General features: G+C 40.2%; 1 protein-coding gene across 2 annotated transcripts in view; it reads left to right on the top strand.

Moving 5' to 3' along the window:
* LOC125310257 (cyclic nucleotide-gated olfactory channel-like) overlaps nucleotides 1–12,680 on the top strand; it is a 187,679-nt gene that overhangs the window by 74,526 nt on the left and 100,473 nt on the right. For both annotated transcript variants that reach the window (XM_048267491.1, XM_048267502.1), the window contains exon 12: nucleotides 3,189–3,325. In XM_048267491.1, the coding sequence (XP_048123448.1) occupies nucleotides 3,189–3,325 (137 nt within the window). The remainder of the gene's footprint in view (nucleotides 1–3,188; nucleotides 3,326–12,680) is intronic.

Here is a 12,680-nt window from a genome sequence, read left to right as displayed (position 1 = left end):
AATCCTTACATTGTTCTGGCAGGCTCTCATCTCAAGATGTTCCAGTTGTTCAATTAGCCTCTTTTGTTCTTGATTCAAATGTTTTATCGTTTCATTTGTAGTCACCTCTCTCTCCTCCAGGTGATGTATTCTCTGCTCCGCTTCTTGTATGTTATCGGCGACTTCTCCCATTTCAGAGCGAAAATGCTTTATATCCGTCCTTATTTGTTTCATCTCTGTTGAGAATTTCTTAAAATCTTGACGTAATTCCCCAATTTGCTTAAATATCTCACTTTTAAAGTCCGTCAGCATCGCTTTCAAACTTTTCTCCAAACTGCTTTTCGTCATTCTTTGTTCTGATTTGTTTGTAGATTTGTGACATTCCTTCTTCGTTTTGTCTTGTTTTTGGTATTCTTGAGTCACTGCGCCTGATCTTAGGTCCATAACTTTTTAGTTTCCATTGTAGGGTATAACTTTTAAATATATACATGTACATATATATATATAGACTGATAAAGAGTTTTGAAATAAATCGTAGACTAAGTCATCCCAACGTTGCTGTCCAACGGAAATCTCCAATGCTGCTCGCTTTAAGTTTTTAAAGGAGCCACCTGGCTCCTTGTGCCCACAGGGCTACTCATCTGTTATAATTACTCATTCTGATTTTTTCAGTCAGTATGTTTACATGCACTGGTAAGTCGAGCTACAGTTATAGCTCGGCTGGGATTTGACCATAGATAGTAAAAGATTTGACTAGACCACTGTCATGATCTTCGTAGACCAGTGTTTCTCAAAGTGTGGTCCGGAGACCACTAGTGGTCCACAAGCTATCCCAAGTGGTCCACGAGCAGACGTGGTAAAACATAATATAGATGAGTTGTTTGCAATATTGAACCAACTTGTATGTAAATCCAAACAGTTCTGCAACACTGTCTATGTAAGATATGCCAGTTTAAATCATATGAATCCTCTGACACAATAAGTAAAGTGCAAAGACAATAAGCAAGGTGGTTAAGTGAGTAGGCCTATTGTGTAGGCTAATATAGCCTACTGTTGAAGTAGGTGTAATCTTTTTTTTTTTTAGCTAGATGGTCCGTGTGTTTCTTTTTTATTGGTTAGTTAAGTGGTCCTTTGTCTAAAAAAGTTGAGAAACACTCGTAGACCCAAATATTAATGTTTTACATCGCCACACTAGATGGCAATATGCGCCCAAACGCAACACATTCCCCAAACTCTCCATCTAAGCTAACTTGCTAGTGAACTTCCATATTAGCTTACTTACTAGCAAACTTTGCATCAGTGTAACTAGTTAAATAGTTGACATTACTTGCTGAAAATTTTCGTATGGACATTCTGGGGTATGTTAATTTGTATATGTATGAGAGAAGCTTCAACTTCTGGGTATGTAGCATTGTGGCATAAAGCTTAGGTAGTTAGCTTGCTAACTCTGGCAGAAATCTCTGGTGTTCTTGTTCCATGTTGCAGCCACAGGGTTGCAGCAACAGAACGTAGACTAGGCTACAGGAAAGCTGCTGCGCATGAACTAATTCGGAATATTTTGAAAACGTAACAGCTAGATATTTTGTCTTCTCATTTTGTAGGCGAAAATAAAGAGAGATTTTATCTTAGTTATTATTTCATGCAAAACATTTTAGTCTTGTCTTTTTTCGTCAACAATAATGCATCTTAAGATAGTCTTAGTCAGTGTTTCAGGACATTAGTGCAGTCTCGTCATCGTCTCGTCTGACGAAATTAACACTAGTAGGCACAGTGCAATTTCAGGCAAAAGCTTGACATTTGTATTGGAATTCATGTGGTTAAGCGCTTGACAGTCAGGGCTGTAGTACTCGAGCCCGGTCTTTTTTTTTATGGTCTTGGACTCGGACTTGTCTTGATCTCAGTCTGGTCTTTGCAAAATGTTCTACTTGGTCTTGACCGATTCTAGGGCGGGCTTAAAATAAATCTAGTTTTTTAAATTACAAATGATCAGAAACGATCAGACAAAAAAGATGTTTAATTTATTCAAAATCCACCTATAATGGCTGTGCCTTGACATTACAGAACTCATTACTTTTACATGAAAAAGTAACCTAACAGTGTAAAAAAAAGTATAACCTAACAGTGTAAAAAGAAGTAGTTCAGAAAACAATTACATAGGTAACTGGTGTTGAGAATTAGTTTTCTCGCTATGACTCTGTCTCTCTTATTTTGGACTCAGTCTTGACCTGGACTCGAACAACTTTGGACTGTCTTGCCTTGGACCCGAACCTCTCTTGACTTGGTCTCGACTAGTCCTGGTCTTGGACTTGTCTTGGACTCGACAAAGACGGTCTTGACTACAGCCCTGCTTGAGAGCACCCGATCGGAATAAAACGTACCCCATGTAAACAGACGGCACAAATTTGAATTGGAATAGTTTAATCGGAATTACAAAAAAACTGTCCATGTAAACGTGGCTACTGAGGCCTATTCATGCAGGCTCCATGCTTTAATTGCAACATTGCAACGGGCATGTCTGTGAGCCCCCATGTACATGCCCACACAGTGTAGCGCTGTAGCTGCCTAGCTGTGTTAACTTCTGGTTGTAGCAACTTAAGCGAGGTAAAACAGATTATTTTTGTATTATTTCATACCAACAGCACTCAGTGACCTCGAGAAATGGAGATCTTTGTGAAAACTCGCTGAATTTCTCCTTCAAGGATTTCACATGATTACACCAACCAACCAATTGTGCACGGCTTAAACAGGACCTCAAAATGTACACTGACATAGAATGTACCGCTATAAGTCTACAGCTAGTTAAATAAAAAAAACTATGAATACAATTAGACTATTTGTTAAAAGGACTGTCCCAGCTGACACATATCACTGTTGCAGTGGCAATGCACACCATTTTAGAAGATTGATAACTTATGTCAAATCACAGTTGCAGTTAACACTTTTACTTCACAGCGTGTTGTCACTCATTCAGTCCAGCTGGCATCAGGTAAGAGTGTTTGCCGAAGTAGAGCCAGAGAAGTTTATTAACTCAGTTTCGAAAAAGACAATTACCATTTTCTCGAAAATGCCACCTCTTGAATGGTGGTGCTCCAGGTGCTCTTGAATGTCCGACCAGGCCGACAGACCTTAGAGCTCCGGACAGACGCTTGTCAAGGCAGCTATTCTGTTTTCTGTTTTGCTTTTAAATAGATAAATTGATCATTCCACAGCTGGACTAAAGATTGCAAGAGCAGCCAGGAGACGGCTTCACAATGTTAAATACCCCCTCTCTGAAGCTGTTGCTTTAGGACTAGCTTCAAATCCACGGAATGTGATTTTTCATCAGAATTCTAATATAGATCTAAAGGTGAGTCTTGCACTTCATTAAAGTTACCTTTTCTATTCTGTCTTTTCTTCATTGTGTTCACATTGATTAGGCTCCCATTGTACCATTTTATTACAAAGGTTACTAAAGCATTTTAGTTATGTATCATGAAAATAACTAGATACAAATGTGATACGTCTACCCTGAAAGAAAGTGGAATAGAGTATTAGATTAGATTAGATTCAACTTTATTGTCATTTAGCAGAGTACAGGTACAGAGTAGAGAAGGCGCGGTTGACGGTTACAGCCGCGGATAATCCGCGGATCGGGCGGATGACGTGACGAAAAATAATATTTGAATTAAATTCGGGCGGGTGGCGGTTGAACCAATCAAATGAAAAAAAAAATATATATACATTGTAAAATATTGTTACACACACACACACACACTAAAGGAAACAGAAAGTTTAAATTGAGTAGCCTATGGTAGCCTACCAGTGTTTTGTCCTCTCCATTGTGCAATAAGAAAGTAGAATACAGTGCAAGTTGACCAATGATTCATCTCCCATGTAGTGTCTCGTTGCAGCGCCTTGGTAGGCCACTAGCAAACCTGCAAGCTATGAGCCCAGCTGTCAGTATTGGACAGTGTTGGGGTAAAATGTTACAAAGTAATGCGTCACTGTAATTTAGTTACTTTATTGGGTAAAGAAGTAAGGTAACGCATTACAATTAAATTTTCAGTAATTCATGTCCATGCGTTACTCACAATATCTCTAATATATTGACTTATTGTTTCCATAGCAGCATGCAGTAATTGCTTAGGTCTATTTAAATTATAGATTAGCCTAGATGCATTATTAGTGCGCAGGGTAGAGCACGCATTCTCTTCCTGCACCGCTCTCCCTCAAACAGGTTGGCTTAAGCCCGCACCTATATGCAAATCAAAACAGCTTGTGCAAGGATTGTTTATGCAGACTACAACTGGTGCGGTATAGCCTACACAACTTTGTTCAAAATTGATGCATTAGGTTAACTTTGCAAAGTTAGTGTTATAGCCTACTTATCACAAGTTGTCAATCGCGTTGTCAATCGCAAAACATTAATTTATTTCAACGTCTCTACCGAACCTGTAGCTTAATTTGCGGAGGACGAAGAAAAAGCACCTGTTTGATAAATGAGCCAGGAGTGGAGAAATAACTTTTAAGAAATAATCTGTAGTCTACGACGCTCTTAAGCTTACGATGCTTTCGGGGAACTGGGCCCTGGTTCGTAACTTAATTTTCCCTATACTTCCAACTCTTGACTGCACTGTACGCATAGCCAATTGACTGCTTCACAGTAGGTTATTTATATTTTTCAATAAACACATTTCTTTATGCAGCAGAATTACAAACTTGGCCAACCTACAGAACGGGCACATTTTGGAGAGAGAATGAGAATGCACACACGCAAGAATTTTCTCCAAAATGCCGTGAAAACGGCGTGAAAGTAGGCCTAGGCTGCTAGGCTACTTTTAGCTGACCAGTGCCGAACCTGAAATTGCTAATATTAACAATATAGCCTAAAGGCCCGTACACACCAGATACGATACGAAATAATAGTGCGAAAATGCGAAAAAATAGTGTGCAAAATTTTCGCACTCAAAGTGTACACACCAAGTCCGATGCGATTATTTTAATATTTCGCATTCTATTTCGCACTCACGTCACACAGGTTCACACAGCGACTTTCAGTAAGCAGGGAGAACTCATAAAATCATCAAGATTTGAAACAGATTATAGCCTTGATCATTCATGGAACAGTGTATTGGCTTGAGAGGTGCTGGGGAAATTAAAGCTTACGGCCATCCTTCCCATCCCTTGCCTATTCTACTTGTGCTATTGGGATAATTGTGCAGTCGAACCACTGACGGAACACATAAGTTGGTTGGGCTCATTAGTGCACCCATACACCCACCCCACTACACAACAGTGTACGCAACCAGATTCTAACGCTAGGCGGGAAGGGACATGATGTTGGCAGTAGTTTAAGGAGGATACGCTTTTATAGAGTTAAGCATTCTCCCTTGAGAAAAATTTGAACTCCGAGTCCGGGTAAATAGACGGACACAGAGAGGTCAGCAGGGAATGACGAGCTGATTTTGGGCTGAGCTCAACGTTGCGCTCTGCCCCACATTGAGCCCAGCCCCGATCTGCAAGCTGCAGCCAGGGGTGCCCGCATATTGGACTCGAGGTATGCCATTTGGGCGGACTGGTGTAGCCTAACAAGTTGTAGGGTAGGCAAGGCCTCATTTAAAATGTTACATGCCAAAATGCTATACGCCAACACGCTATAAAACGGCCATAGCCTATATCATGTAGGCCTACATCTCACGAAACCATTTTACACGCAGGCTACGTCAAAATGTATCTGCTAAGGAGCGGAGGCACAGAGACAGCCTGTAGAAATGAGCATGGGATATAATTGCACTGCTGCAACAAGTGATAAAAATTGATCAGCTTGTATGACGATGATCCAACACACAGCAAAAGCTAATAATGATAGCCTACCAGTTTTTAGCTTACCTTTATAAGATCCGCAGAAAGTTTTTCAGAGTTCCACATTGGGCTACTTCAGTTATGAAGCATAAAGCAAAGTTAACGCACCAGGAAATGTGAGGCAAAATTACGATAGTGGTAACCCTGGACATAATGCTGTTGTCAGCAGCATAGTCTATCATGACCTATTCTTAAAACTTCCATTTCCATGAACGCATGTTTTATTTTTTCATTGCAAATATGTGCAGTGAGAAGCCCTCTGTTTACTGCTGTAGTGAGATTTCATTCTTTTTGGTTGAGTGTAAAATGGGACGGTGGTAAGAAGTGGGGAAAGCTGTCTGTAAGGAGTTCGCACTACGTAAGAAGTTCGTCAGGAGTACTCTTGAACACCTGAGAGAGTCTACTGTAACGTAAACTCTTTGTAATTTTGGCATATAGGCCTATTAAGGAGATTAGTCATCGTGAGCAGTAGGATAACCCAATCTATCAGCTTTTTTTCTGCTCGCCGTTCTATTGTGACATCAATGGAACCCTGCAAAATCATTATTTGATTGGTCAACAGCTCTTTTTCACATGCGAAATTTCGCATGAAATGAGACCGTTGCGAAAAATGTTTTTAAGCGCAACGAATTTCGTCCTCGGTGTGTACAGACTAATACAAATGCATGTGTTTAGGCTGCGTAATTTCGTGTGAATATTTCGTCCGACAAAATCGGACTCCGTGTGTACAGGCCTTAACTCTTTGAATATTGCACCCTGGTTAGAGACCAACTCACAAGTAAAGTAATGAGTAACAAGTTACTTTCCAAAATGACTAACGAGTGTCATTTCATTAGCTTACAATTTAAAGAAGTAACGGTAACACTTTACTTGACGGGTGAATTCATAACACATTCATAGCAGCTGTCATAAACTGCACATAAAGCATTCATGACTATTTCATGAGACATGACTCAACATTCATACCAAACCTTTCATGAATGTGGAAGACAGAACAACGAGAGCTTGTCAAAATAAAAGTCCAAAGTCGCAAAGCAGCATTGCTCTTTTTGGTCCAAACCTCTTACCTGATCATGTCACATCTGAGTCAATGGGCTACTCCAGTGCCAAAAAGACAGAACATGGTCAAGCAAATAATTGTTGTTTCATAAAAATATATTTGTTTTATGATGTAACCTTTGCAGATGATTTCTCATCTTTTGCTACTGGGAGTGTCCAACCGTTCCAGGTTACACAAATACGGGTCAGCTGAATGTAGGCTAGTTTACCTCCCAGTGTTAAACTCAGTGATTGCAAATACTTCATGAAATATGTATTCATGAAATATTTACAAAGATACACAAATACGATGTTGGACTTTTATTTTTTGACAAGTTGTCATTGTTCTGTCTTCCACATTCATGAAAGGTTTGGTATGAATGTTGAGTCATGTCTCATGTAACAGTCATGAATACTTTATGTGCAGTTTATGACAGCTGCTATGAATGTGCTATGAACTCACCCGTCAAGTAAAGTGTTACCTAAGTAACTAACTTGTAACTCATAACTTTTTTTGAGTGACGACCCCAACACTGGTATTGGAGGAGGCCTAAACATCTCATAGATGAGTTTGCCTGGGTTGTTTTGTTTCGATATTAGTTATATTTTAAAACAGCCAGTCATTGTAGCCTACCACTCGGGGAATAGGCATTTAAGAGAGACAGATTATGGAGTGATATGACTCAGAAATGACATCAGGCAATGGCAGCGATATGTTCAGAACGCAAGAGCTAAACTTCTACAAGCTCAATAACATCCACAGCAAAAAAAATAAGGTGAGAAAAATAGTCGGGAAACTTTGCCCATTAATTAGATGTGCAAGGCAAGCAGGCAAGTTTGGGGGTTAATGTTATGGGCAATAAAAAATGTGAACACACGTTGCACTGGTGTAGTGGACTTTAAGCGAATTTTGGAATGAATAGAGTCTCCATAGTTAGTTTCTTGTTAGTTTGGAATGAATGTTGAGGCTCCATAGTTAGTTTCTTGTATGACTTTTTTGGCCTGCTGGTACAAAGAATTGCCTAAAAAAGACACGCTCTCTTCCCATGCAGTCAAAATTAACGGGAGTCTTCAGAACAGACTCGTCCTAATCGTCACCCTGACATGACAGTGCATAGTTAAAGTGTTGTTGTGGCCTGAAGTTAAGTGTTAGGGGCGGCGCTTGTGAGGCGGCCGTGGAGATCTCGTGCAGGAGGGAAAGTTTGTCTGTGTTTATGTTTATCGTGCGGCGCCACTAATGGTCCTGTCTGTCCTTGTATTGTGTTTTTTTTTTTGTCTTTATTTTTGTCTTTCTGTTGCACTTTGTGTTGCCTGCATAGAGAAGACCAAATCAAATTCCTAGTATCTCTGTATACATGGCGAAATAGAGTTGAGTTGATGTGTTCTTAATTAGCCTATGGACCCTTTCAAGAGAGTTCCATTATCAGCATCATAGTTGGCCCCACAAGACTTCCTTTTTAACATTCCATATGTTATCTTAATGTAGAGGAAGTAGATTGGGGCCCAAATAGAACGTTCAAGCATTATTTTTGTTTTTATTGTTGAAAGGGTCTATAATGTGAATGACGTGTTATTGTATTCGGGCTTTCTTTCTTTTTGCAAAAAAATAAAGTGCAATAGGCATTAATGAGTAGGCTCAATAGCAGCAAGTTGAAATTATGTGCCAAATTGTGTTTTTTATTAGGCTACAATGACAAAATTGTAGCCTACAGTAGCCTAGCCCGGTAGGTCAGGTTTGCCGATGTGCGTTTTATTTAAGCTGTTTATTTATTTTTGACCCTGTGCACCGATTGGAGATGGAGTTCACTGCTGATATTCTGGGGATAGGCTACAACATAGCCAATAGGCCATGCTAGGGGCTTTAGCTTTTAAATATTTTGCATTGGATCAGTCTCCTTTCTGGAACAGGCAAGAGCTTCCTTGCAGCAGCGCCTTGCATCGCCTATAGATCTTAAAACAACCAGCGGATGGCGGGCGGGTGCAGTTTTTTAAAATTGGTCAAAAAATATTGGTGCGGTTGGATGGTGGACGGATGATGAATTTTGTGATGCAGCTTCGGATAAATAGCCCATCCGCGCATTTCTAGTACAGAGCCAATGAAATGCAGTTGACATCTAACCAGAAGTGCAAAGAAGCATTAAATACCAAGTGCAGGTAGAGTATCGTTGTGTAGACAATAGAGATGAATAATGTACAGTGTATAGTTGGATAAATACAGGTCTATAGAAATAAATAGAGTATATGTCGAGTATAAATAGACATTCTCTATAACTAATATATATATATATATATATATATATATATATATATATATATATATATATATATATACAGTATAGAACAAAATTATTCATACTCATCATATTAAATGTTGATTTTCTCTTGACCAATATGTTTGTTCTGACTGAAAATGGTAAGACAATGTGGTAGAAACATGGAATCAAAAAAAAATAAGCGTTTTTATCTTTTTAATTTTTAAATTTTTTAAATTTTTTTAATGAAAAATGGCGTGTCAACAATTATTCATACCCCTTTAAAATAATCACTGGAATCATCTTTATTTGCAATCCAAGCTCTCAAAATGGTTCTTATAATACGTACCAAGCCGCTCCATGTCTCCACAATGATTGTAGACCGCACCTTTTTAGCTGCAATCCGGGTTTTGAGGCAGGAACGATTATTTGCCATCACTCTGGCCTTGTACTCACTTTTTTGATGGATTGAGGTCTGGACTCTGGCTGGGCCACTCTAAAATATGACATTGTTCTCTGTTAACTATTTCTTGACTTGTTTGGCTGTTTTGGATCATTGTATGGTTTAATGTAATCTAGACTCCTGATATGTAGCCGTCCTACCACATGCTCGCTGGACCCTATACCTACGAGCCTACTTAAGTCCATCAGCCCGACCATCGCACCAGCTAACACGCGTTAACCTCGCTAACCTCCGGCACATTTCCAACCTATCCAAAGGCATTGAACGAGCAGTCTCCAAACAGTCTCTGACTTCCTTTCACAAAACAACCTTCTGGATCCAAATCAGTCTGGGTTCAAAAGCGGCCACTCTACCGAAACGGCTCTGCTGTCTGTAACAGAAGCCTTAAAAGAAGCCAGGGCGCCCGCTCGGTCATCAGTACTCATTCTGCTTGACTTATCGGCTGCCTTTGACACGGTTAATCACCGCATCCTTCTCTCTATACTCTCTAACATGGGAATCTCCGGTTCTGCTCTCTCCTGGTTTGAATCCTACCTCACAGGACGCTCGTTCAACGTATCATGGCTTGGTCAGCTATCTGCACCTCACTATCTCACCACAGGGGTCCCCCAGGGCTCAGTGCTGGGCCCCCTTCTCTTTGCTATCTGCACCACCTCCTTGGGACAGATTATCCGTTCGCATGGCTTCTCATACCACTGCTATGCAGATGACACACAGCTCTATCTGTCCTTTCCACCTAATGACCCCTTGGTTTCAGCACGGATCTCAGATTGCCTCTCAGACATAGCTACATGGATGAAGGCACACCACCTCCAGCTAAACCTCTCAAAGAGTGAACTGCTGGTCCTCCCAGCTAAACCTACCATACACCACGACATCATCATCAAATTTTACTCCCTATCTGTTTCACCTACCAGGACTGCAATAAATCTAGGAGTTGTTCTCGACAACCAACTAACCTTCTCAGATCATGTTGTCTCAGTCGCCCGGTCATGCCGTTTCGAACTCTACAACATACGGAAAATCAGGACTTACTTGACTCAAGATGCTACTCAACTTCTGGTTCAGGCAATAGTGATCTCACGACTTGACTACTGCAACGCCCTCCTGACAGGTCTCCCAGCCTGCGCAGTGAAACCACTTCAGATGATCCAGAACGCGGCGGCGCGCCTGGTCTACAACCAACCCAAAAGGGCTCATGTTACCCCGCTGCTCCCCGCTCCCACCTACTTGAATGCCCTCATACAGACATACGCTACCTCCAGACGCTGCGGCTCCTCAGGCCGACGGCGTCTAGCTCTACCACCCGATGCGCTCAGGCCAATCAAACTTTTCTCATCTGTTCCTCGTTGGTGGAACACACTGCCAGTTCCTACAAGGGCAGGGACATCCCTCTCCATTTTCAAAAAACTCCTGAAGACCCAGCTCTTTAGAGAACTCTCTTTAGAGAACTCTCCTCTCATAGCACCACTTACAACAAGTCTTGCTGATGCTAGCACTTACCAGCCGTCTTGAACTGACACTCAACTGTTTAAAAACAGCACTCACTGATGCACTTATTCTTACTGTACTCTACCGTTTTTAAATTGTCCTAAAATTGTTGAGAGAATTGCTTTAAAACTTAACTGTTACCATGTTGTTAGTCGCTTTGGTTAAAAATACGTCAGCCAAATGTAATGTAATGCAATGTAATGTAATGGTCCAATGATGCCTATTGGGGCAGGTCTCTTTGCACACTGCCTTTTCCTCCAGAATCTCAGTGTAGCCTCTTGCTTTAGTGTTAACATTTATTTTGTTTAGTATGGGGTGTTAGCAGTGCAAAGTCATAGGTGAAATAGTGTAGGAGTAAATGTAAACATTTAGAATAACATGTGATTATTAGGTATTAACAGTGCATAATAAGCAGTTAACAATTCATTACTAACAGTTAGTTAACTGTTGTTATTCTTTAATAACATTAACTAACTGTTAACATGCAGTTTGTAAGTGTTAATAAGCAGCCTTTTAAGTTACTTACAAGCATATTTGTTAACAGTTAATATGAAGCTTGTATGTGTTAACAAGCAGCTTGTTAATGGTTGTTAATGGTGTATAAGACAAAGAGGTGGATAACTAATACGCTTATAAGACCTTTCTTACCTATTTTTTCGAGTAAATTTTGCAGTCTCCCAATCTAAAGCGAGGACCATGTAGCCTATAGTTCCACAAGCCCAACCTTCTATCTCTATATATCTATCTCCTGCATTATACAGTGACCTGCTACTTATTGAGCTACATTCCTGTCTCTAGTGTTAGGCTACGCTATAGAGGCTTAGACAACTATGACCCACGGTGTGGTTTCGTAAATTAATTTGCCCTATACTTCTTGACTGCAATGTAGTCAATTGACTGCTTGACATGTCATTTTTATTTTTCTGTACAATAAACAAATACATCTGCTTTATGCCGCAGAATTACATTCATATTTGGAACTTACATAGTCCAATGCATCTAGGGTGACCAGATGAGATTGGCTGAAATTCGGGGCGCTTTTTTTTTTTCGCGGGGTGGGGGGGTTGTAGGCCTACATAGACTATTATAAAAGATAATGAATTTTCAAACCTGTACCAAAACACATTTTTATTCAAACATCAAGTCTGCCTCACAGTCATTGTGAAAAAAAAAAAAAAAAACGTAACAGTGCAAATCAGACCTTTCAGAATAAGGATAATAGCCTACCCTAACGCTAATAACAAGCCTTGCCAAAACTATGGGTCATTAAGTAAGAATACAAAATAATTGTTAGATTAAGTATAGATTAAGTAGATTAGGCTATGTTAAAACGACATCGGACATTAGGCCGAACATGTTTTTTTGCACACATGACGCCTCCCCTCCGTGAGAAACACCAAACTCTCTTCTACACACTTTGCAGAATGCTTTCATCTCGTCGCTTAAGACTTTGTCAATCCACGGGTACCTCCACCCACTCAACCCGGTACCTGCATAGACGCATTTGCTTTTTAGCGGCGTGTTGGGGTTCATTCAAGGAATGAATGGAAATGAGCTAAAATCAGTGCATATTTGCGCCTAATTATAGAACGTCAAAAAAGAAACAAAGTAGCCGG

Source organism: Alosa alosa, chromosome 2, assembly GCF_017589495.1.
Source record: "Alosa alosa isolate M-15738 ecotype Scorff River chromosome 2, AALO_Geno_1.1, whole genome shotgun sequence".
In the NCBI taxonomy this organism is placed as follows: Eukaryota; Metazoa; Chordata; class Actinopteri; order Clupeiformes; family Clupeidae; genus Alosa; species Alosa alosa.
This window is presented reverse-complemented; position numbering and strand designations above follow the sequence as displayed.